This window comes from Palaemon carinicauda, chromosome 8 (genome assembly GCF_036898095.1).
Source record: "Palaemon carinicauda isolate YSFRI2023 chromosome 8, ASM3689809v2, whole genome shotgun sequence".
Lineage (NCBI taxonomy): Eukaryota > Metazoa > Arthropoda > Malacostraca > Decapoda > Palaemonidae > Palaemon > Palaemon carinicauda.
Window position 1 is genome coordinate 154848113 of NC_090732.1, and position 23855 is coordinate 154871967.

The 23855-nt window shown below is 38.0% G+C and overlaps 1 protein-coding gene across 1 annotated transcript in view; it reads right to left on the reverse strand.

Annotated features, from left to right (window-relative positions):
• The window catches only part of LOC137645504 (huntingtin-like), a 330048-nt gene that overhangs the window by 100358 nt on the left and 205835 nt on the right, over positions 1–23855 (reverse strand). Inside the window, 4 exon segments of the mRNA XM_068378310.1 lie at positions 5976–6250; positions 6437–6541; positions 11087–11221; positions 11536–11672. Of these exon segments, the coding sequence (XP_068234411.1) occupies positions 5976–6250; positions 6437–6541; positions 11087–11221; positions 11536–11672 (652 nt within the window).

The window sequence follows — 23855 nt, forward strand, 5'->3', positions numbered from 1 at the left end:
GTGGGTACACTCCCACAGATAGTGAGTGGTGAAGAATGTCTGTCCGCTCCAAAATCCCGCCTTCAACAAGCGACTTACTCACATGACCTGTCGAAAAGGTTTTGTAAGCCGTGGTCTGACTTACTGTGTCTGCTTCACATAGAGACAAAGTGCCCCTTCAGGACAAAAAAACATATCCTCTGGAGTCTGGATCATGGGCCTCCTCCTTTAGGCAGGAAATGGAAAAAGACTTGAGCCAAGGGTCCTGCATCTTTGTCAAAAAGTCAGGAACAAAGGAAAAAGAAACCTTCTCTCGTCCCTCTGTAAGACCTGTGGCATAAGAGATGCCGTGGAGTTCTCCCACTTCTCTATCTGAAGTTCGTCTCAATGGTTCATAGGAGGCTTGTCTGAGCGACAGGAGAACGCGAGTGATATTCTATGTAGGCGGTTCAGGTTCCCTCAGAAGACAGGACTGTTTGAAACTCTTTATGAATATTGATAATTTCTCCTTTGAACCCATCATTATTGCTAATAAGTAAATTTCTTCAAAATGCTGGGTTTCCAATCTGGTTTTCTAAATTACTGCTTTCTTCGGCACTTTCTATAATAGCGGAAAAAGCTAGGCCACTTGATTATACAGAGTATGATGATGGTAAAGTCACTCCAGCCTTTGTCTTTGCCACAGCCTAATGAGCTTAGTTTTTAACATAACGTCATTACTGCAATGCCTTTAGTGAAAGCTCAGATGCCCATAAGTTTTCATTCAGGGTAATATTACAGCTCTAACTTGAACACACCCTAGCCTAACTTCTCAAGTGGTAGCTAATATTTCTAGTACACCATTCAGTAAGCGTACACGCCATCTCCTAGGTTAGAGATCCTCCCATAGAGCACACCTTAGATGTCAGGATGCCAGAAAACCTCAAAGCAATCAATCAATCTCATAGAGCATCAAATTCTCTATTTACTTGTGACCCTTCTGCTGCATAACGCTTGCCTTCACACATTTCTAGCCACTCTCTCAAGACATCTAAAACTTGAGGAAGAAGACCGAGATGGTAGCCTGGATCCTTACCTTCTCTCACTAAAGCGCCTATAAACCTCTGCTTATCTCATAAGTGCCTAGCTCCCTTCTCTCACTAAAGTGCCTAGCTCCCTTCTCTCACTAAAGTGCATATAAACCTCTGCTTATCTCATAAGTGCCTAGCTCCCTTCTCTCACTAAAGTGCCTAGCTCCCTTCTCTCACTAAAGTGCCTAGCTCCCTTCTCTCACTAAAGTGCCTAGCTCCCTTCTCTCACTAAAGTGCCTATAAACATCTGCTTATCTCATTAGTGCCTAGCTCCCTTCTCTCACTAAAGTGCCTATAAACCTCTGCTCATCTAATAAGTGCCTAGCTCCCATCTCTCACAAAAGTGCCTATAAACATCTGCTTATCTCATAAATGCCTAGAGGGGGGTCTATATATTTATTAATTCCTCTGGAAATAAGCACCCTTTATAACTCTATTATTTTGTGGTTGGCATGTCATATTGTACTATATAATTCTCTTAGGCTAAATGTTTTCCTTTCGAATTATTTGTTAAAGATTTTCTAAATCTGCATCATGTTTGAAAGCCTGTGTCATTTGCTTACAAGCTCATCTCATGTTTATCTCTAACAGGGTAAATGTAAGGATTAGTACCTCACTCTCTTCATGTCATACACTCCAGTTCCCATACAGATTATTAACAAGACAATAATTAAAAATGACATATATTTAATGTAACTTGTATTTTACCTAATCATGTAAACCCTAGTCCTACACTATAGGACAATAGAAAACAGCAAAACTGGAACATGGCAGTTAAAACTATGAGGTGCAAAAACCAACAGGTAATTACCTATTGGTAGCATGCAGGTTCACTGACAATTCACTTAGATTGAAGCCTGGGACTGGAACTGGTGATGATAGACAAGTTTCAGTAAAGGACTCAGGTTTGTATGGTTAAGAAAAATATAAATTACTTTAAAATTTGTGATTTGATCTTACCTGAATATAAATAAACCATCGTCTTTTACTATAGGAGACTCATCCTTAGATGGGAATAAGTCCCTTTTTCCAACTGGTTTGAAGTTTAGCCCAGGCACCTAAAGCTCGAGCATCTCAGATGCATAAAGGAGTAAGAGTTCTTACAGCTTGTGAACTCCTGCAGGAGAACCAGCGAGTTTCATGGCCCTTGACTGTAATAGCGTTGTATGAGATTGAGCCGGAATACTCTGTGTAGTAGGCCTAGCAAGTAATAGGTTTGAAAATTTTGTAACTTGAAGACTTCTATGATTATGGGTTTGCCTGACTACATCATACTCTCCCTCATAAGGAGTGTGGGGAAAAGTCTCCCATGCTTGAACATGGAATAGCTAAGAGCAGAGTCACCTTACCAGACAGAGATCGAATCCAGCTGGGGAGGTTTTCTTTTGTTAACCCCAAGGAAGGGGAAGATTAAAAGGAAAAGGGAAGCCAGTCATTCTTTACTGTCATCCCAGTCTTATTCAGCACATAACCTAAGCCCTCGACTCAGTTACTGGCCCTGTGAGAAAAGCCAAGGTAGCTTATAACACCTGCTGAGCAGCTACTACAGGCCCTAGTGTAAAGTGTCTCTCGACCTGTGAATCACATCCTGTAGGTAAGGGGCGGGGAAGGTCATTTGATGCTTCAACACCCCTGCTTGGAGAACCTGTATCACAAAGAAATTCCTCTTCAATACTAGTGAGGTGCTTATACCTCTCACATTTTGAGCTCTAACTCGTGATCTTTCTGTGAAGATAAAGATATCGTTAAAGAGATCACTTGCTTCAACCAAAACGAGATCGTATTCTTGGAGATTTCCTTTTTGGTTCTACCTGTGCTCATAAAAATGTGTTGTAGCCAAGGTCTTGTGGTCCTGGTGTATTTCAGACAGCACCTTGGAGCTCTCCCAGGAAAACAATTCTAAGGGTAAGATATCTGTCTGAAGCTCGCCTTAACAGTTCCTAGGGTGCCCCTTTAAGGAACATAATATGTGTACCACGTTCCAAGAAGGTGGATTCACCTCAACTGGAGAGTGGGTCTGTTAAAAACCCCTGATAAGCATAGAAATTTCCTCAAAATAAAAAATATTTACTCCCTTTACTCTAAGGACTTGGCTCAAGGCCAAGCAATAGCCTTTTACCCCTGAAATGGAGCAAAGTTTCTCCTTGAGAGGGTAGTATAATAAGTCAGTCTGTAACCATCCCTCACCTATGTGCTGGAACAGGGGGAATGCCCTCCATAGTGAGGGCGTTTTATCTACCTTTCTCCCGCCTCTACCTCTACCTCGACCCTGGTTCTGTCAAGAGGAGAAAGAATGCGCAGAAGGGATGATGAGGATGGAATGTTGAAAACGTGTTCCTCATTCCTCTGTCGGTCTTTGGGATGATTTTTTATCTACCTTTCCCCCTGCCTCTGCCTCTACCTCGACCTTGACCCTGGTTCTGTCAAGAGGAGAAAGAATGCGCAGAGGGGGTAATGAGGATGGAATGTTGAAGACTTGCTCCTCATCCCTCTGTCAGTCTTTGGGTTGGTTTTTATCTACCTTTTCCCCTGCCGCTACCTTTAGCTCAACCTCAACCCTGGTTCTGTCAAGAGGAGAAAGAATGCTCAGAAGGGGTGATGAGGATGAAATGTTGACTATATGCTCCTCATCTTTGTGTTGGTCTTTGGGTTGGTTGAGAAGGTCTCCCTTGACCTGATGTTGAAGGTTGGGGCTGGCCAAAGGACACTGCCCAGCTTGAATTTTATCATGATTTTTTATGAGAATTTTTATTCAATAAGTATAGGATTGTTTTTGGGTGCGAGAAAACAAAACCTAGAAAAAAAACCACGCAACAAAAGAGGGCTGATAATATAGAACTAATACAAATAAGTTTTAGACAAATCACATTTTAAATAATTTGCTTGTTGATGAATTGTACTTTAGACCAAGCGTTTCAAATATCCTGTTTTACGCAAATTATTTTACTTAAATTGCATTTTAGAAATAGTTTACACAAACTCACCGGATACCCTTCTGAGTATGATAAAATTTCCTGGAGCTATGACTTTTGTCTAAGAGCCCCTGTCTCGCCCCAGACAATCTTAAATGAACAAAATAATAGTACTTAAGTTGTTGAGGGAAAGCCGATGGGATCAAGAGGAAGTATCTCTGTGTCCTACGCAACACCTTGGACCCAGAGACATGGGTCTCTACCTTGGTTAAGATCTCCTTGGCCAAAACTGACCAAGGAAGTTCAAGTCTAAGTCTAGCGGTGCTGGGGGCGCAGTGCAGAAGATCAATAGGCACCGTCTTACCTTTTGGAGAACATGTTACTGCTTCTGCGAGGCTGTTTGCTTTCCGAATGCAGCGAAGCACTTTGAGGAAAGTGGAGTCTGTCTTCCTTTCCTCTGCTTCCAAAGGACCGGGAACAGCTGGCTGAGGAAGGTTTCCTTCAAAACTTTCCATCTTTAATTCAAAATCTTCCTCTATGGGGATGTCATCTCCTGACCGATGAGGAAGTCCAGCTGAAGACTCTTGCTCCGGTCTTCATGTCCTTAGTCTCTCTCTTTCAGGCTCCTGCTGAGAAGGGAAAGAGGTAGCCAGCTGATGTCCTTGGGTCTACTGGTGCCCTGTTGTCTAGAGGGTGGCTGGTTGGTTGAGGATCGGTCTTCTTCCTCTTTGCTCGAGGAGGACGTTCCTCATAGGACTCAATGGGCAAGAGCCGATAGTTCTTTATAAGAGAAACCTTTCCTAGAGAGAGCAAACCTCTCAGGGTTCTAACCTGAGTGTTTCCTCTAGGGAGGGAGGTTACCAGAACTTTGGCCCTGTTATGCTTTTTAAGAGTTGACAATACACACAGTGCTGGGCAAAGAGAGGAGAAGTGGGATTCTCCCTCCTTGGAGCCCCCCAAACTTACTTGGGAGAGTGGCTCTGAATCTTCCTCTTAAGGCGAAGGCATCAGGAGAGAAGGCTTACCTGAAGAATGCCTTGTAGAAGTAGGCAGTTGATTACTCCTGGGAAGACTAGGCTGACCCTCTGACAGGTGTCTGCAGCGCCTTGTCAGTAAGTCTTCCACTAGCTCAGAGCATTGCCTTAGATCATCTAGAGAAGCAGGATTATAAAGGGGTCTCCTACCCCAACTTACCTCTACTGGAGAGGAACACCAGTGGTGAACAGATGGCAAGAGTTCGTAACATATCTGTCGAAGAATGGCTTGAAGGAGCATGTGCTAACTGAAGTTGACGACTTTCGTGTCTAGCATGAACAGGTGAATAACGAGAGATGTTCCCTACAAAGGCACTGGTGCTTCTCATCATGCCATTAGCCACTCAAGTATCTCATTACCTTATTAGAGTCATGTATCTATTGGAGGGAAAGAAAGGGGGATTTTTTTAATTCATGGGTAAATATCCATAAGCTGAGCTTCTGGAGAAGTAATATGAATATCAGGTGAGTAGAGCAATATCAACTTTTATTATGAAAATTCCATTTCTGTTTATTAAAAGCCCATTTTGCAGCTATTTTCTCATGTGCTCATTTCACTTCCTTGACATCGAACTCACTTTCCTAAATGTCCTCCCTCTATATTTGCAACGTTAAGAAACAAAATTATGCTTACATATTTGATTAAATAAATCTGATAACTTTACTTTTGTTCTTATAAATTTCTAGTTTTTTCTTTGCTTTCTAACATAATATTTTAAAACATTTCATTCAAGTCAAGAGTAACACATACAGATAGCCAGAGAACTGACAGCATATCTTTGTGCTTCCAGTTAAAATAAAAACTAAATATGACTTGCAAAAAGTGTAAAATATACTGTATATGAATTACAATAAATTTATGAATTGCCTAACATTAAAAATTATTGAATAAAAATAAAAAGTATGAGATATAAAGAATCAAATAGGGACCAACAGCTTTGCTTTTTAAAGATAAACATCTTCTATAATCAATAATATACCTAGCCATGGCAACTTGTGGCAGAGTCCCTGGTTGGGTTACATTCAAAGGATCTCTAAAACTTGATGAATCATTGGACTGCTGAGAAGCCACTTCAGATGCAGTGCAGATTTCTGCAGTTGTAGAGTCAGCTGGTACATCACTATGAACATAATCCATACTCAACCCCAGCTCTTCCAGACGTGCAAGGACTAACTCTGGTGATGAATGAGATATGAGTGTTCGCAAGAGTAGCAAAACACTACCTACCCAGCGTTCAACACCAACAGTGCTTTCCTGTTTGAAAGAAAGTGTCATCTTAATTCTCTTATAATGAAATAACACAATAGGAAAACATTACAATTCCCTATACAGTATACAAAATAGATAATAAAGTTAGACCAAATCTAAAACACAATATTTTAATGCCTAAATATAATTTGAAAATTTATTTCACATCACTATACCAACTATTCAACTTACAAGTTCACAAGGAGAAGTAAACAAAGCCTTCAGTAAGCAGTCCACTGGACGATAAACACTTGGGCAAACACCATTCATAACCTCTTCAACTGCTGATAACGATTCCTGAAAATTATGATATAATTTCTCTATCGTAAATGAAGAATTAAGATAAAATTTCATCATCTTCAAAATGATAATAGTTGATACTTCACTCAGTAAGCATGCCACTTTCTTAAAAAAAATTAAATTTAAATCTTAAGGATATTTCAGTACAATACTACTAAATGCCATGTAGGATTCTTCCCAATCCAATACAATATCTGCAAAAGATGAGAGAAAAAAAATCCTACACATTAAAATTATCATTACCTCTATTTATGGAAAAAATTTTAATTATCATTTAAAACAAAAGTTTAATTACTGGGACTAAGTGGGACTAGTGTCAATCAATGTTTATAATGAACAAGATGATAGTTCAAAATAAAAGTTAAAATGATCATATACATATACCAAGTATAACCTTAACTTAAGAAATCAATCACTTTTAGAGTAAATTAAAATCAGCATAATCTTCATCCTGCTGACTACTTACAAATAATTTTCTCTATAGGCATTACTTATAATAATCAATATATAAGGGCAGACCACAGAAACCAAGTAAAAACAATATCAGGCAGTATAGTAGGTTACTTAGTGTGTTAGTTGGCTGCATGTAGGCAATGGAGAGTAGGTTGTTAAGTTAGGAGTTAACTGACCCTAGGGCAGCAAGTATTCACAAATTCACGGTTTTTTGAGAGTGTGTCTGTTACCTAACCCCTGTGCATAAGAAGGGCTGACTATATACAGGATACATGAGATACACTAGATGATAGCTTATCAATCAGACAGGTGAGGGCAGATAACTGCATTATGGGGACAATATATAACAGTTGCCAATACTAATTTAACGGTGCCATATTATATTACTGAAATTACATGAATACTGTACATCTAATGACATGCAATGTGTAAAATGAAGCTTGAAAGTACATAATAAATCATATACAGTCAGCCCTCATTTTTCGTAGAGTTAGGTTACAGAGACAGGCGCGATAAAGGAAAAATCATGAAAGCGGGTTGCCCTTGGGGGGGGGGATAACTCACTCCTAACCTAACCTAATAATACTTTCTCATTGCCTAGGTTCGGATATTTAACCAACTAAGTACTGCCTAATATTGATTTTACTTGGTTTCTATAACAGTATAGTTATTCCCATATAGTAATACTGCATAACACTTGCTGGTACTGCATTATTATTGGATACAGTTAAGTGACACACAAGTTTAATCAAAATCGGGTTTATTTCAAATATAGATGTAAGTTTTACCACAGTAAATGGATATACAATGTACAGTTAGAACTAGGACGAGCTGGGTGGAGAAAGGTTAAGTAGCACGAAGTATGCCCAGTGTAAAGGAGCATGGGCTACCTGAAATCATCGCTCTGCAAGGGTATTTATCACGAATGTGATTTTAGATTTAATAGGTGTTACGGTTCTCTATGTAGCGTGTAAGTGAAACCATGAAGGGAGAACCCGCGTAAAGAGGCCTAACTATATATTATAAAAGTACTGGTATATGTGAAATGCATCTTTTCCTGTACCTATATTTGTGAGGAAGGTGTCCATATGGCATGTGTGAACAGGGTGCTGGTTCAGATGCCATATTTTGCCTTGAGGTACATTTTTCTTTGAATGCTTATTTCTACTTAATTCATATTTTCAGATTCAATCAGACATGGGTAAGAGAATATGTTTTTGGGGTTTGATCATATCAATGATATGCTGGATGAATTAAAGATTAACTGGAAAGATAATATAGAAATGATTGACATATCAGACAATGAGGAAGGGATACAGTAGTGTTAGAGGAGTAACAATTGTTGGAAGAGCTGAAGAAGAGGGGATTCAGTGCCTCTATATTTGTTGTTATTACACAAACACCACTATCATGTGACCTAACAAAAGATGAGTGTCTTAGCTTAATAAAGGAGAGGAGTATGAAGAGGAGCAAGGTAGACTTCACCCACCCAGTTTTACTCTGACATGACATCTTGAGGAAGAACTGGTTTGGGGAAACAATTAAACAGTATAGAACAATAACTCTGACTCCAATCTCCCCCAGCAGTACATCGGAAGTGAGATGATCGTTTGCCCTTTTCTTGTTCTCTTTTGGATGATGAAATGCTCACAAAACTAGCTGTACATTCTGAAGTAGTAACATGGCAATAAAACATTTGCGATGGAAGGAACTGAAGCCTTTTATTAGAGTTCTAATCATATCTGCTGTGACACATGACAATCATACAAAAACTTCTGACAAGTGGGATATCTTGAAAGGAAATCCCATGTATGTACAATGAATGAACATAGATTTGCCTTGTTTGTGCTAATATATATATATATATATATATATATATATATATATATATATATATATATATATATATATATATATATATACATACATATATATATATATATATATATATATATATATATATATATACATATATATATATATATATACATATATATATATATATATATATATATATATATATATATATATATATATATAGATATATATATATAAATAAATTTCTACCTCATACTTGGGATCGAACATGGCCTTTCATTAGAAGGGGCTAGTGTTCGATCCCAAGTATGAGGTAGAAATTTATTTCTATTTGAACACGATGTTGTGTTGATATCTATCCATATTGACTCATTAGGGGTAATTTGAATGAATTACTACCAATTGTGTCACGTGGTGGGCCGGGAAATCGGGTAAAACTCGCTGGTAAGAGACTGATGTCTCGCCAGGTAAATCCTTGAACTGCTGGTTAGCGTTAGGTTTTGATTTCTTTTATGGCCTCTCGTGGCATGGTTGGTTTCGACCTGGCCTTTTATTAGAAGGGGCTAGCGTTCAATTCCAAGTATGAGGTAGAAATTTATTTCTATTTGAACACGATGTTGTGTTGATATTTATCCATATTGACTCATTACAGGTAATTTGAATGAATTACTACAAATTGTGTCACGTGGTGGGCCGGGAAATCGGGTAAAACTTGCTGGTAAGATACTGATGTCTCGCCCAGGTAAATCCTTGAACTGCTGGTTAGCGTTAGGTTACGATTTCTTTTATGGCCTCTCGTGGCATGGTTGGTTTCGACCTGGCCTTTCATTAGAAGGGGCTAGCGTTCGATCCCAAGTATGAGGTAGAAATTTAATTCTATTTGAACACGATGTTGTGTTGATATTTATCCATGTTGACTCATTAGGGGTAATTTGAATGAATTACTACAAATTGTGTCACGTGGTAGGCTGGGAAATCGGGCAAAACTCGCTGGTAAGAGACTGATGTCTCGCCAGGTAAATCCTCGAACTGCTGGTTAGCATTAGGTTCCAATTTCTTTTATGGCCTCTCGTGGCATGGTTGGTTTCGACCTGGCCTTTCATTAGAAGGGGCTAGCGTTCGATCCCAAGTATGAGGTAGAAATTTATTTCTATTTGAACACGATGTTGTGTTGATATTCATCCATATATATATATATATATATATATATATATATATATATATATATATATATATATATGTATTATTATTATAATTATTATTACTAGCCAAGCTACAACCCTAGTTGGAAAAGCAAGATGCTATAAGCCAAAGGGCTCCAATAGGGAAAAATAGCCCAGGGTGGAAAGGAAATAGGGAATTAAATAAATAAAGAGAACAAGTTAACAATAAATCATTCTAAAAGAGTAACAATGTCAATATAAAAAGATAGTACAAATTATAAAATACAACAATTTAAACAGATTATCATAAATTCTAACAAATAGATTAGATTCTAGAGCCCCATTAACAATATTATCAACAACAATTAATGTTTCCTTTGTTAAAGACCGCAAAAATGTTGCTCGCTCACAAATGAACATATAATATATATATATATATATATTATATATATAAATATTATATATAAATATTATATATATATATATATATATATATATATATATATATATATATATATATACTGTATATATCAACATAACATCGTGTTCAAATAGAAATAAATTTCTACCTCATACTTGGGATTGAACGCTGGCCCCTTCTAATGAAAGGCCAGGTCATAACCAACCATGCCACGAGAGGCCATAAAAGAAGTCGGAACCTAACTGCTACCCAGCAGTTCGGGATTTACCTGGCGAGACATCAGTCTCTTACCAGCGAGTTTTCCCAAACTATAAGATAGTAGTACAGTAGTAACACAATTGATTGACGCAAGGTCACATCAGTGATAAATATTTGCTATTTATTTGCAGCCTTTTTAGTTATACTTCTAATCTTTACCAGGTATGGCAAAACTTATGGATTTGAACCTAATTTATAAAGATAACAGGTTCTAAAGTGAATTTATACCGAACTTGTGGTTGGTAAATTGCTTTGAAGTATCAAATCTAACACACTTAAACTAACATTAAATCTATAGCATAAAAAGCCCATACGAGTCCTTTATGTTGTTTTAGTTAAAACAAACACTTTTTGTCAACAACACTAACTTCCTATTTGTTCAACTGCACTTCACACATTAATAGAAAAACTGGACAAAATAATACATACCTCTGAATCAAGATTAACTTGTAACTTAGACAGCAGGGGAAGTAATGTATCGATCACTTGGCGAGACAACTTTCGCCAACGATCCCTATTAGCTTCCATTGTAGCACCTAGCACTAAGGAGATGAGGTGAAGAACCTGAAATATAATTTCATCTATATCATCATCTATGGAATAAAGTTTCATACAAGAAATTATCACATATTTGTTTGAAAGTTAACAACCAAATAAACTGAAAATTCAGAATTAACACTGCTTACATTGTTCATTATCCAGGTAACCAGTAGTGAAGTTAATCAGTGGTCTCCACTAAGCCCCAACTACAGTATACTGTTTCCTGACTTTGCATTGCAATCAATCCTATTTTGTCTGCTAACTGAGTAAAATCAAACATGATGTAATGGCTGAGCTAAATAATTTCACATCTAATAAAAATAACATCCTCAACACACCTGATGATAATGGGCAAGTCTAAGCAGCATTGAACACAAGACTTCTCGCTGAGTATCAAGCTCTCGTTGATCAGCAGAACTTGTTGTGCTTCGAACTAAGAAGAGATCTTCCACCAGCGGTTGAAGAGCCTTTATACCTATAACAAAACTTGGCATTAGTACAAGACTATTCCATGATCATGGAAATTTAATATCTAAGAGAATGTATGAATGGCCAAAAGTTTAACTCTCAGTAAATCTTTAGATATTATAAAACATGAATTTTCATATTTGATTATAAATTTATTGCAATGAGAATTTAAGTTTTTTATATTTGGCAGGATGACCCCTCAAGGGTCATACAACAAAAATCTCAAGAGTTTCCCTCTGTCAGGTTGTGCTTCCCCTTATTTATTGGGGGAAACCCCTTTTTGGAGGGTCACTTCTCCTCCTATTTACCATTTTTTCCAAAACAATGCATGTTATGGCTAAAATGTTTATGGGGAAAAAAATGGCAAATGAAATTCTGCTGAAATCAATTTCTACCAACTTTTGCTCTAAATATTAGTTTTTGAGCAAATGAAGCCAAAAGTAGTCTGTTTATTTTTGCTAACATTTAAAAATAAATTGTACTAACATAACGAATTTGACAGCACCAGTAATTTGTATTTTTCCCAACATACAAACCTGAAGGTATTTATAGGGGTATTACATTTGGCGTAGCTGGAAGAGGAGCCATGATAATTTTTAGTGAGGGATAACTACCCCACCCGCTAGTTAGCAGGTGGGGGTGGGGTAGACTGGCTACCCCGCTCACTCACACCTCTTGGCTGAGTAACCACTTTGCTTTATGGCAGGACTTCTCAGGAGACAGGGTGGTGGGCCAATTTGCATAAATAGCTTTAGCTTTGTATGCTAGGAAAAATACAAATTACTTCCAAATTTATTATTTGTTCCGGCGCAAATACAAACCCTCCGCTATTTATAGGGGTGACTTACTATACTTTTAGGAGGGAGGAAGTCCTCACCAACTGGCCTTGGTCATGACCCAGGGTTCTCTCTATTTCGATCTGTGATCGATTGTAGAAGTAACCCTATCCTCGCTAAAATCAAGTGCCGATATGAGGTAATGCATTGATAGTGGCCTGCAGAAGCTTGTGTGTGAGTGAAATAAGCAGTGTGGCTTGTCCTCAACATAGGAACTCGAGTACAAAACCTAGAGCTCTTAAGACTTACCCAGTACCCTCCCTCAACGAGGTATTGGGGATGTAACAAAGTATTTTTCTATACTTAGGAGGCACAAGGGAAATGAGTCTTACCTGCAGTGAGGTGATGTCAGCTATGCTGAGGCTTGTGGAGCTGTTTTCCCCAGAGGGGAGAAGGTGAAAGGAAGAAACGTGCCAGTCATTCTTATTTATTCACCCCAAACTAACCCGGGTTACCTCAGCCCTCAACCCTCTGCTACTTGTCCATCAAGGGGGTTGAGGTGTTTAGACCATTTGTTGTGCAACCATCACAGGACCAATGGAAGAAGTCTCCACGTTCCTATGGGTTACGTCTTTGCAGGTCGTGGGCAGTGAAGGTCGATTGACGCTTCCAAACGTCCGCTTGCAAAACCTGCGCCACAGAATAGTTTTCTTGAATTCCAGGGATGTAACAACACCACTGACATCATGAGATCTGGGTCATAGGTTGGAGGAGGGTCTGGATTGAGAACAAACTCAATTGCCTTCCGATCCAAGGGGGGAAAGAAATCCTTGTGACCCTCATCTTCACCTTCCACGTGCTGGTCAACACTGTTGACACACGGGGGCGAGCTGCTTTCGTTCTCTTAAGTTAACGCCTCAGACACCTCACTAGCCAAAACCCCAGTTGGATTGGGTCTTCTGTTACAGAACGAAAACTCTCTATCCGGAATGGACTGAACCTAGGGTACAGTACACTTGGATTTTGAGTTGTGGCAATCAACTCAGGGACACAGCTGAGAATAACTTCTCTCCATCTCCTAGAGTAGGAAACATCAGAAGATAGATCATACAACTCACTCACTCTCTTGGCCGAAGCCAGTGAGAAGAAAAGCAGTTTACCATGTAAGGAAGCAATCTGTTGCCTGGTGTAAAGGTTTGTAGAGAGGGCCTTCCAGGGACTGAAGGACTTGAACCACGTTCCCAGGAGGAGGAAGTTCTGACGGGGGACAAGTCATCTTAAACTTTGTATGAGTGGAGGCATCGAGGGGAGTGTTCCCCCTTTCACGACATTATTCACTAAGGACTCGAACGTGCACTCACGCAACGCCAGACGACTCTCTCAGTCAGCTAGCTCCGACACCCTTTGTCCCAGAAATAAAATTTTCCAAAGCATATGGCATATTGCGTATTCTCTCACAAACATAACAAAATACCACATAAAAATACAATAGGACATTACATAAGGCCTTGTTCCTAACTTGCATGGTCACATGTCACTCTGAAACAGATTACGTAAGACTTCGTAATAAACATACATGAAATAAAGAGTTAATTCTTAAAAGTAACATAAATTTACATATACTGACTTGAAATGAAGAATACAATGAAATGAAGAATACAATGAAATTAACGATGAAAGCCTTACGTAATTTACATAATAAACTTGAGTCTACACGAGAGAACCGTATCCTAAGAGCTGGCTAACCTATCTTCAATGCACATATGAAAATATAAATAAATCATGAATAAACTTTCGTATTTAGTCTACAATAGACCAGCTTCATATGAATGAATATATATATATATATATATATATATATATATATATATATATATATATATATATATATATATATATATATATACACAAACTCAGCGGAACCTCTACATACGATTGCCTTTACATACGATTGTTCCAACATCCGACGTAAAATTCGATCGAATCCTCGTCTCGACATCCGACGTAGAATTACGCGTAGAATTTTCTCGAAGCGTTGGTCGTAGTTTCTTGTTTACCCCGGTAGACGGCAGCACGTCGGAAGGACGTCAGTGAGCATCGCGTCGGTCAGTTCTCTGTTCTCGTGAGCATCGTGTGGTTGTACCCTGTTCGGTACATTATTAATAGTGCTTATTTTCTTCCTTTTTTCAAGTTTCATTTTTGATTTTAAGTATAATCATGGGTCCTAAGAAGCTTAGTTTCGGTACAGGTATAGTAGTGGTGAGAAAAGGAAGAAGGCAATGCTTTCATTAGAATTGAAGCAAGAAATTGTAGAAAAACATGATCGTGGTGTGCGTGTGAGGGATCTGGCTAAACAATATGACCGGAATATGTCTGCAATCTTGACGATCATCAAGCAGAAGACAGCCATTAAAGCAGTCAAACCATCGAAGGGGATCACCATTATTTCAAAACATTGCAGCCCTACCCTGGAAGAGATGGAACGCCTTTTGTTAATATGGATAAAGGACAAAGAGATTGTTGGTGATACGATCACTGAAATGATCATTTGCAAGAAGGCCAGTGCTATCTTTTGTGACTTGAAGGCGGCAGGCTCTGGGGGTGACGCGGGGGAGAGTTCAACTGATCCTATGACGGAGGAATTCAAGGCGTATCACAGTTGGTTGGAGAAGTTTAAGAGACGGACCGGGATTCATTCAGTTGTTCGGCACGGAGAGGCTTCAAGTTCGGACACAAAGGCTGCTAACGATTTTGTTAAGTTCGAAAAGATCGTGGAGGATGAAGGCTACGTAGAGCAGCAAGTTTTTAATTGTGATGAAACCAGTCTGTTTTGGAAAAAGATGCCTAGTCGAACATACATCACAGCTGAAGAGAAGAAAATGCTTGGACATAAGCCTATGAAGGATCAGTTGACTCTTGCCCTATGTGCCAACGCCAGCAAGGACTGCAAAATAAAGCCGTTTTGGGTTTATCATTCCAAAACCCTAGGGCATTTAAGGCACAGAGTCAATAAGGACATGCTGCATGTTTTCTGGCATGCTAATTCTAAGGCTTAGGTTACTAGGCACTTCTTTGTTGAATAGGTAAACCAAGTTTTTGGCCCTGCTGTAAAGAAGTACCTTCAGGAGAGGAATTTGACAGTAAAGTGCTTGCTTTGCTTGGATAATGCTCTCGCTCAACACCCAGGACTCGAAGATGATATCATCGACCAGTTCAAGTTTATCAGAGTGCTGTATCTTCCACCGAACATCACCCCTATCCTCCAGCCCATGGACCAGCAAGTCATCTCTAATTTTAAGAAGCTCTACACCAACCACTTGGTTAAGCAGTGCTTTAATGTCACACAAAGCACCAACTTACCTTTGCCTGAATTTTGGAGGAGCCATTTCAATATTGTGCACTGCTTGCTTGAAGATTACTGTATAGATCAGGCTTGGGAGGGAGTGACTCGACGGACACTGAATTCAGCTTGGAAGAAGTTTTTGCCTGATGCGGTTTCTCCCAGAGGTTTTGCAAGTTTTAGCCCCGAATCTGAACCTGTGCTTGCCGTAGAGGAAGACGTACAAGAGATTGGATCCCTTGGCAAGTCCATGGCTCTGGAGGTCGATAAAGATGACATCACCGAACTCGTCGAGGAGCATCATGAAGACCTCACCCCCAAGGAATTCAAGGAGCTGCATGCCATGCAGAATGATGAGTTCTAAGCGCAGTTGAGTGAGTCGTAGGAGATCAAGGAGGTAGAGCACATCTTAAGTTCGGCTACAATAAAGAGATGTTAGCACATCAGCAACACATAGTTGACTTCATTGATAAGCATCACTCACAGATACTTTAGGTTTGCAGTGTAGTTTTGCAATTCGATGATGCCTGCTTAACCCATTTCAGAAATATTCTGAAAAGCCGTACCAAACAACTTTCTCTCGATAGTTTCTTTAAAAAATCTACGAAGCGGTCTGGTGATCGTGATGAAGAGAAAGAAAGCGAAGCAAAGAAAACTAAGATTGAAGTGAGTGAAAGTGATGTAAAATAAAAATCAAAAAGAAAAAAAGAAAATGTAAAAAAATATAAAATATAAAAATTAAATAAAAATAAATAAGTTAGGTTAGGTTGAAGTTTACGTAGTGTAAGTTAGAGTAAGTTACGGTACGTTATCACAGTCACCATCTCTACCTCCCCGCCGACCATCCGTCTCCTCCTGCGTAGGAAAGCCTACACCTTCGTTGGCCTGTCTCTAAGGTAAAATAATAAAAACCCCTTTTCTATTTATTATTTCTTTATAATTATTCCTTTATACATCTCTATTATAAAATGCAATTGTATTATTGCTATGTGTAATTATGTGTAGTAATTTATTGAGGAGTTTCTGGGCTCTAGAACAAAATATACAAATTAGAGTGTATTCTTATGAGAATATTCGCTCCAACATACGATCGTTTTAACATATGATCTAGGTCCCGGAACGAATTAAGATCATATGAAGAGGTTCCACCACTGTATATACATAAGTGAACCCTCGCTACTTCGTGGTTCGACCATCACTGATTCACCACTTCGCGGGTTTTTTCCATAACCCATATATATATACATATCGCGGATTTTCCGGAAATTTCGAAAATACCGCGAAATCTGAAGACCCCCAAATACGTTATTTCGTTACCTGTAATTCCATTAATACTGTAATTAGTAATATCAGCTCTTACTGATTGTTCATTGCATTACATATGATATATAATTCAGTGCACAAAGAAATAAAACACGAAAAGAGAATGTGATCATACGATAATACAGTACTGTATACAGTACGTAGTAAAATTAAATCGAACATGAAACGCAAATCAGATGCAGTCATACCATATTAGAATGGTGTAAGGCTGCTGATGGCTACTACTGTACTACAAATGTAATGGATGTGCTTCTTTTCCATGAATCTTTTGTATGTATACGTACGTAGCTGCATCCAATAATATTCTTTGTTGCAAAAATCACATTTCGAATAAGCGTACGAGAGAGAGAGAGAGAGAGAGAGAGAGAGAGAGAGAGAGAGAGAGAGAGAGAGAGAGAGAGAGATAGAGAGAGAGAGATAGAGAGAGAGAGAGAGACACACATCCTACAAAAGAATAAAATAACATACGTAAAGCTATTATTATTATTGTTATTATTATTATCATTATTATTATTATTATTACTGTATTATTATCATTATTATTATTATTATTACTGTATTATTATCATTATTATTATTATTATTACTGTATTATTATCATTATTTATTATTACTATTATTAATATTGTACGTACGGTATACGCGGGGTATCTTGTACTTTGAGTTGGTAACCTACGCATCATATAAGACGTGCTGTGATTGGTTCAAGCGCTGATAGATGACGAATCAGAACTCAAGTTTTGTTATCTAGCCTGTGATTGGTGTTTTGCCCTCATCTCCAACCCGCAGCATCTAGGTTCTCGCGGGCCTGGGTCGTCCACTTTCTCTTACGGCGTATCGCTGAGTAGACGTTCTTAAGTTTGTGAAGTTTAATCTGTGCTGTGTGCGACTGTTTTAAGTTGAACTTTTTGTTGAACTTTCTGTTAAATCCTACTGTACAATGCCTCCCAAGCATTCTGCTTCTACTAAGGCTGGTAGTGAGCCTAAGCGCCACCGAAGGATGATGACGATTGCTGAGAAGGTTACGCTTCTCGATATGTTAAAAGACGGTAGAAGTTACGCGGCCGCAGCGCGCCATTTTGGAATCAACGAATCTACTGTTCGCTATATCAAGAAGGACGAGGCGAACATTAGAAAGACGGCTGCAATCACCTTTAGCAGATCAGCGAAGCGAGTCATTACAACGCGTAATAAAACGATCGTACGCATGGAAGGTGCTTTAACTGTGTGGATTGCCGACTGCCGGAAGAAGAACATAGCCTTGGATACGAACACCATCCGAACAAAGGCTTTGACCTTGTATGAGAATTTTGCTGCAAAGGAACCTCAAGACGACGACGGCAACCATGCTGAAGATGATGATGATGCAGATGATCCTCAAACAAGGACATCCACTGATTCCCAGCCTCAGAAACAACGTTTTTCCGCCAGCAAAGGATGGTTCGCGAAGTTTCAGAAACGCTTCGCCCTGAAAAGCGTTTCCCTGCACGGCGAGGCTGCTTCGGCTGACACTGCCGCTGCGGAAACTTACGTGAACCAGACGTTCAAGAATATTATCGCCGAAGGTGGATACAAGCCGGAACAAGTGTTTAATATGGATAAGACCGGCTTGTTTTGGAAGAGAATGCCGTCGCGAACTTTCCTGTTCAAAGAGGAAGCCAAAGCCTCTGGCTTTAAAGCATTCAAGGATCGCGTTACCCTCGTGATGTGTGGCAATGCTGCTGGATTTTTGCTAAAGCCGGGGTTTATTTATAAGTCGAAAAATCCTCACGCTTTGAAAAATAAGAATAAGAATCTCCTTCCCGTGTACTAGATGCATAATCCAAAAGCATGGATTACAAAGATGCTGACCTCCAACTGGTTCCACCAGTGTTTCATCCGCAAGTCAATGAATATCTCGTAGAGAAGGGCTTGCCATTCAAGATCCTTCTCCTTATGGATAACGCTGGTGGACACGCAATTGACCTGTCGCGTGAGGCCGTTCAGGTTGAGTTCCTGCCACCCAACACCACGTCATTAATTCAACCGATGGACCAGGGGGTTATAAGGGTGTTCAAGGCCCTCTACACGAAGAATACCTTGGCGGACCTCGTTGCGTGTGGATGTTGCCCAAGAGGATGAGGATGAAGATTTTAACTTGAAGGCGTACTGGCGGCAGTACACCATAGCCACGTGCCTGAAGAATATTCAGAAGGCACTTCAAGAGATGAAACTTGCAACTGTGAATGCGAGCTGGAAGAAGTTGTGGCCCGAGATTGTTTACGACGACGAGGGATTTACACTTGCTGAAATCCAACACTCTGCAGTACGCAAATCTGTGCAGTTGGTTGCCATAATTGGAGGTGACGGGTTTGGCGACATGACGACTGAAGACGTCGACGAGTTGTTGGACTGCCATTCCCAGCCGCTAACTGACGCAGACCTAGAAGACCTGACGAAATCGGCCAGTGAAGAAGAGAGCGAAACACAGGAAGAGACCCAAGAATGTCGAAGAAACGGGCTTAACACTAGAACGGCTTGCCAAGGTCTGCAACCATATAAAGGATGTGAAAGAAATGTTGCAAGAGTGGGACGAGGATATGGTTCGGTCGATGCAATTCTGCAACAAGGTCAATGACATCATGACTCCCTACAAGATGCTCTTAGATCGAAAAAAGAAGCAGCGGCAACAACTTCCGATCACAATGTTCTTCCAGCCTCGCAAAAAAGAGCCAGTTCCTCCTGCTACTACGCCTTCGGAAGAAATTGAAGAAGTTGAAGAGGTGTCCCAGGAAAAGACACCTCCGTCTGAAGAGACGTAAAATACTACTCATTGGCTGCACAGTAGAACACATCATCAGCTTCATCATCATCATTTCTACTGTGCAGCAAATTCATCGCCATCATCATTCAAGTTTTTCTTGAACTTCTTTCGTGGTGAGTACAGTAACAATCTTTATTTTTTACTTTAATATTCTAACATTCTAATATTTGTGCCTGTTTTATAGTTTAGTACTGTAAGCATTAAGTTAAAGGGAAGGTTTTAAAAGTCTACATGTTGTAACCTATCATATTTTTTTTGTTTAAAATTTACATTTACGTAAGTAAAACAATCTCTCTCTCTCTCTCTCTCTCTCTCTCCCTCCCTCTCTCTCTCTCTCTCTCTCCTCTCTCTCTCTCTCTCTCTCTCTCTCTCTCTCTCTCGTAAATTGTTTTCCTGCTTTGCTACGTACAGTATGTACTGTATGATTTTATATAGATACAGTAAATTATATTTGTACTAATAACATATTTTGTAAATGCTTTTACTGTAAATATCATTATTTATCACTTTCATCATGCGCGTTAAATGCCTTCTTTGTTCTTAGCATGGTTGTTTACTGAGCGTACAATACTTTATGACGCCGTCGTTTCAGGCGGCGTCATAAAGAAAAACATTTCATTTGGAAGTCCTAAGAAAAATTAAGTAAAACATTGGTAATAACAAAATCAACATACTGTATAATCAATATAATCGATGCAAAAACTAACCTATACATATATGTGTACACTAAATGAGTTTGTTTCTTCATTATGATCAGAGATGAACGTAAACAAAACATTGGTTGCCATTTTTTATCGTGCTTTTTAGGTGTTTAGGAAACGCATGATATAAAATCGCCTTTAATATTTGAGCCTGTTTTAGTTTAGGGTGCTGTAGTACATGCATTAAGAGTTCTGTACATTAAAGGGTAGTTTGTTATCAGTACTACGTACAAGGGAAGGTTTTAAAAGTCCGAACATACATGTTAAATTAATAGGTAAATATGATGTCACTACTTCGCGGATTTTCACCTATCGCGGCCGGGTCTGGAACCTATCTACCGCGATAAACGAGGGTTCACTGTATATATATATATATATATATATATATATATATATATATATATATATATATATATATATATATATATATATATATATATATATATACATATATATATATATATATATATATATATATATATATATATACATACTGTATATATATCTCCTGTATATACATACATACATACATACACACACGCACACACACACACACACACACACACACATATATATATATATATATATATATATATATATATATATATATATATATATATATATATATATATATATATATATATATATATATATATATATACATATAATACATAAAACACACAGAAATAAATAAAAAGAATAAAATAAACATAATTAACGTTACCAATCTAGGCAAGTCTTCACAGGAGAGAAAGGCAGCATGACCGTCCTCTACTGAGTCATAAAGTCAAAGTGGTTACTCGGCCAAGTTGTGTGAGTGAGCGGGATAGCCAGTCTACTCCATCTCCACCCGCTTACAAGCGGATGGGGTAGTTACCCCTCACTAAAAATTATCATGACTCATCTTTCAGCTACACCAAAAGTAATACCCCTATAAATAGAGGATGGTTTGTATTTCTGCCAAAACAAATCTTGTTTAATAACTCTGAAACTCTGAAACCACTAATTTCTCGTCATAAACCCGCATATATCACATTATAGATTTTATTTTTATTTGGTATCTTTGTATTAATCTAAATATTAAGAGGGCAGGAAAAAATCTAGAAAAGAAAAAACTATGTCAGGCTAAAGCCATTTATCAGTTTTTTTTTTTTTTCATTATATCAAACGCTTATATGTTAAATGCACATTAAATAAATTTGTAAATAAAATTATACCGGCCATCTTTCTCTCTTAATATATGGTTAACAAGTTTGTGAATTTTTTTCCTTTCATTTCCAAGTGTATGAAATAAAACATTTATTATTACCATTATCATTATTATTATTATTATTATTATTATTATTATTATTATTATTATTATTATTATTATTATTACTTGCTAAGCTACAACCCTAGTTGGAAAAGCAGGATGCTATAAGCCCAAGGGCTCCAACATGGATAATATCCTAGTGAGGAAAGGAAACATGAAAAAAATAAAATATTCCAACAGCAATATTAAAACAAATATTTCCTATATAAACAATAAAAAACTTTAACGGAACATGAGGAAGGGAAATAAGATAGAACAGCATGACCGAGTGTACCCTCAAGCAAGAGAACTCTAACCCAAGACAGTGGAAGACCATGATACAGATGTTATGGTGCTACCCAAGACTAGAGAACAATGGTTTGATTTCAGAGTGCCATTCTCCTAGAAGAGCTGCATACCATAACTAAAGTGTTGTCAGGTGTATGAGGACAGAGGAGAATATGTAAAGAATAGGCCTGACTATTTGGTGTATGTGTAGGCAAAGGGAGAATGAACCGTAACCAGAGAGAAGGATTTAATGTAGTACTGTCTAGCTAGTCAAAGGACCCCATAACTCTCTAGCAGTAGTATCTCAATGAGTGGCTGGTGTCCTGGCCAACCTACCAAGGCTTCAAGTAGTGAGATGTGTTTTGCTGCCATAAGATATCAAGTGAAAGTGGAAGATGGTATCCATGATCTGAGACATCAGTAAAATCAGAAATGATTCCAGTGCATAAAATATGATGCGAATACATAAGAGAAAAATAGACAGAGATGTAAAAAGGAAAAGAAAAAAGTTCACGAGACACATTGGACCATGAAATCATTGAAAAATATTACCTTAAAAACAAGGGCTTATTCTGTAGTGATATACTGTATATAACACAGTATTTGAAAAAATGTGTACAGATGTAGAACAATTGAGAAGTTAAAAGTCCTGCATTTGAAAAAGAAAATTTCAGACTTTGCTAAATAAAAAAGATGAATTGGGTGACAAAGTATTCACACAAGATATCAGTGGCCTATATCTTATTGCTGAAGAAGCATGTTGTATATAACAGGTGTTATTCAAAACTTTTTTACCAACACATCATCATCTTCAAAAAAAAAAAAAATGTCCAAAAGGATGAGCACATTAACAGTTTTTTTTTAACCCTGTAATTACATTGATGAGTCAGAAGATCGCCAAATCACTTTAATGGGAGATATTGTAGAAAATATGCCCCAAAATTCATCTGTTAGAGCAAAAAAATGAAAAAAATAAGTTACTGAGCACATATGAAGATGGAGTAATCTTTCAAATGAAGAAAAGACCAACGCTAGTTTGTTTCCATGACTCTGGACTAAAATTAATCAATGCCTAGTAAATAGAGAGTGATAGAGAGAAGTGAAAAATATGAAAGATTAAGAATACAGAAGTAAAAACTTCAGCAACTATGCATGATTCACAAGGATATTAGAACAAGTCCTTACAATACCACATATCTAGATGTTATAGAATTTATGAAGAATGCAAATGATGATGTGCCTGATCCATTATTATTATTATTATTATTATTATTATTATTATTATTATTATTATTATTATTATCATTATTATTACTATTAATTATTATTATTATTATCACAAGCTAAGCTACAACCATAATTGGAAAAGCAAGATGTTTTAAGCAAGGGCTCCAACAGGGAAAAATAGCCCAGAGAGGAAAGGAAAAAAGGAAATAAAAAACTACAAGAGAAGCAATAAACAATCAAAATAAAATATTCTAAGAATAGTAACAACATTAAATTAGATCTTTCCCATATCATCATCATCATCTCCTGCTTTGCCTATTGACACAAAGGGCCTCAATTAGATTTTGCCAGTCATATACATCTTGAGCCTTTAATGCAATACTTCTCCATTCATCATCTTCTACTTCATGCTCCATAAACCTCAGCCATGTAGGCCTGGAT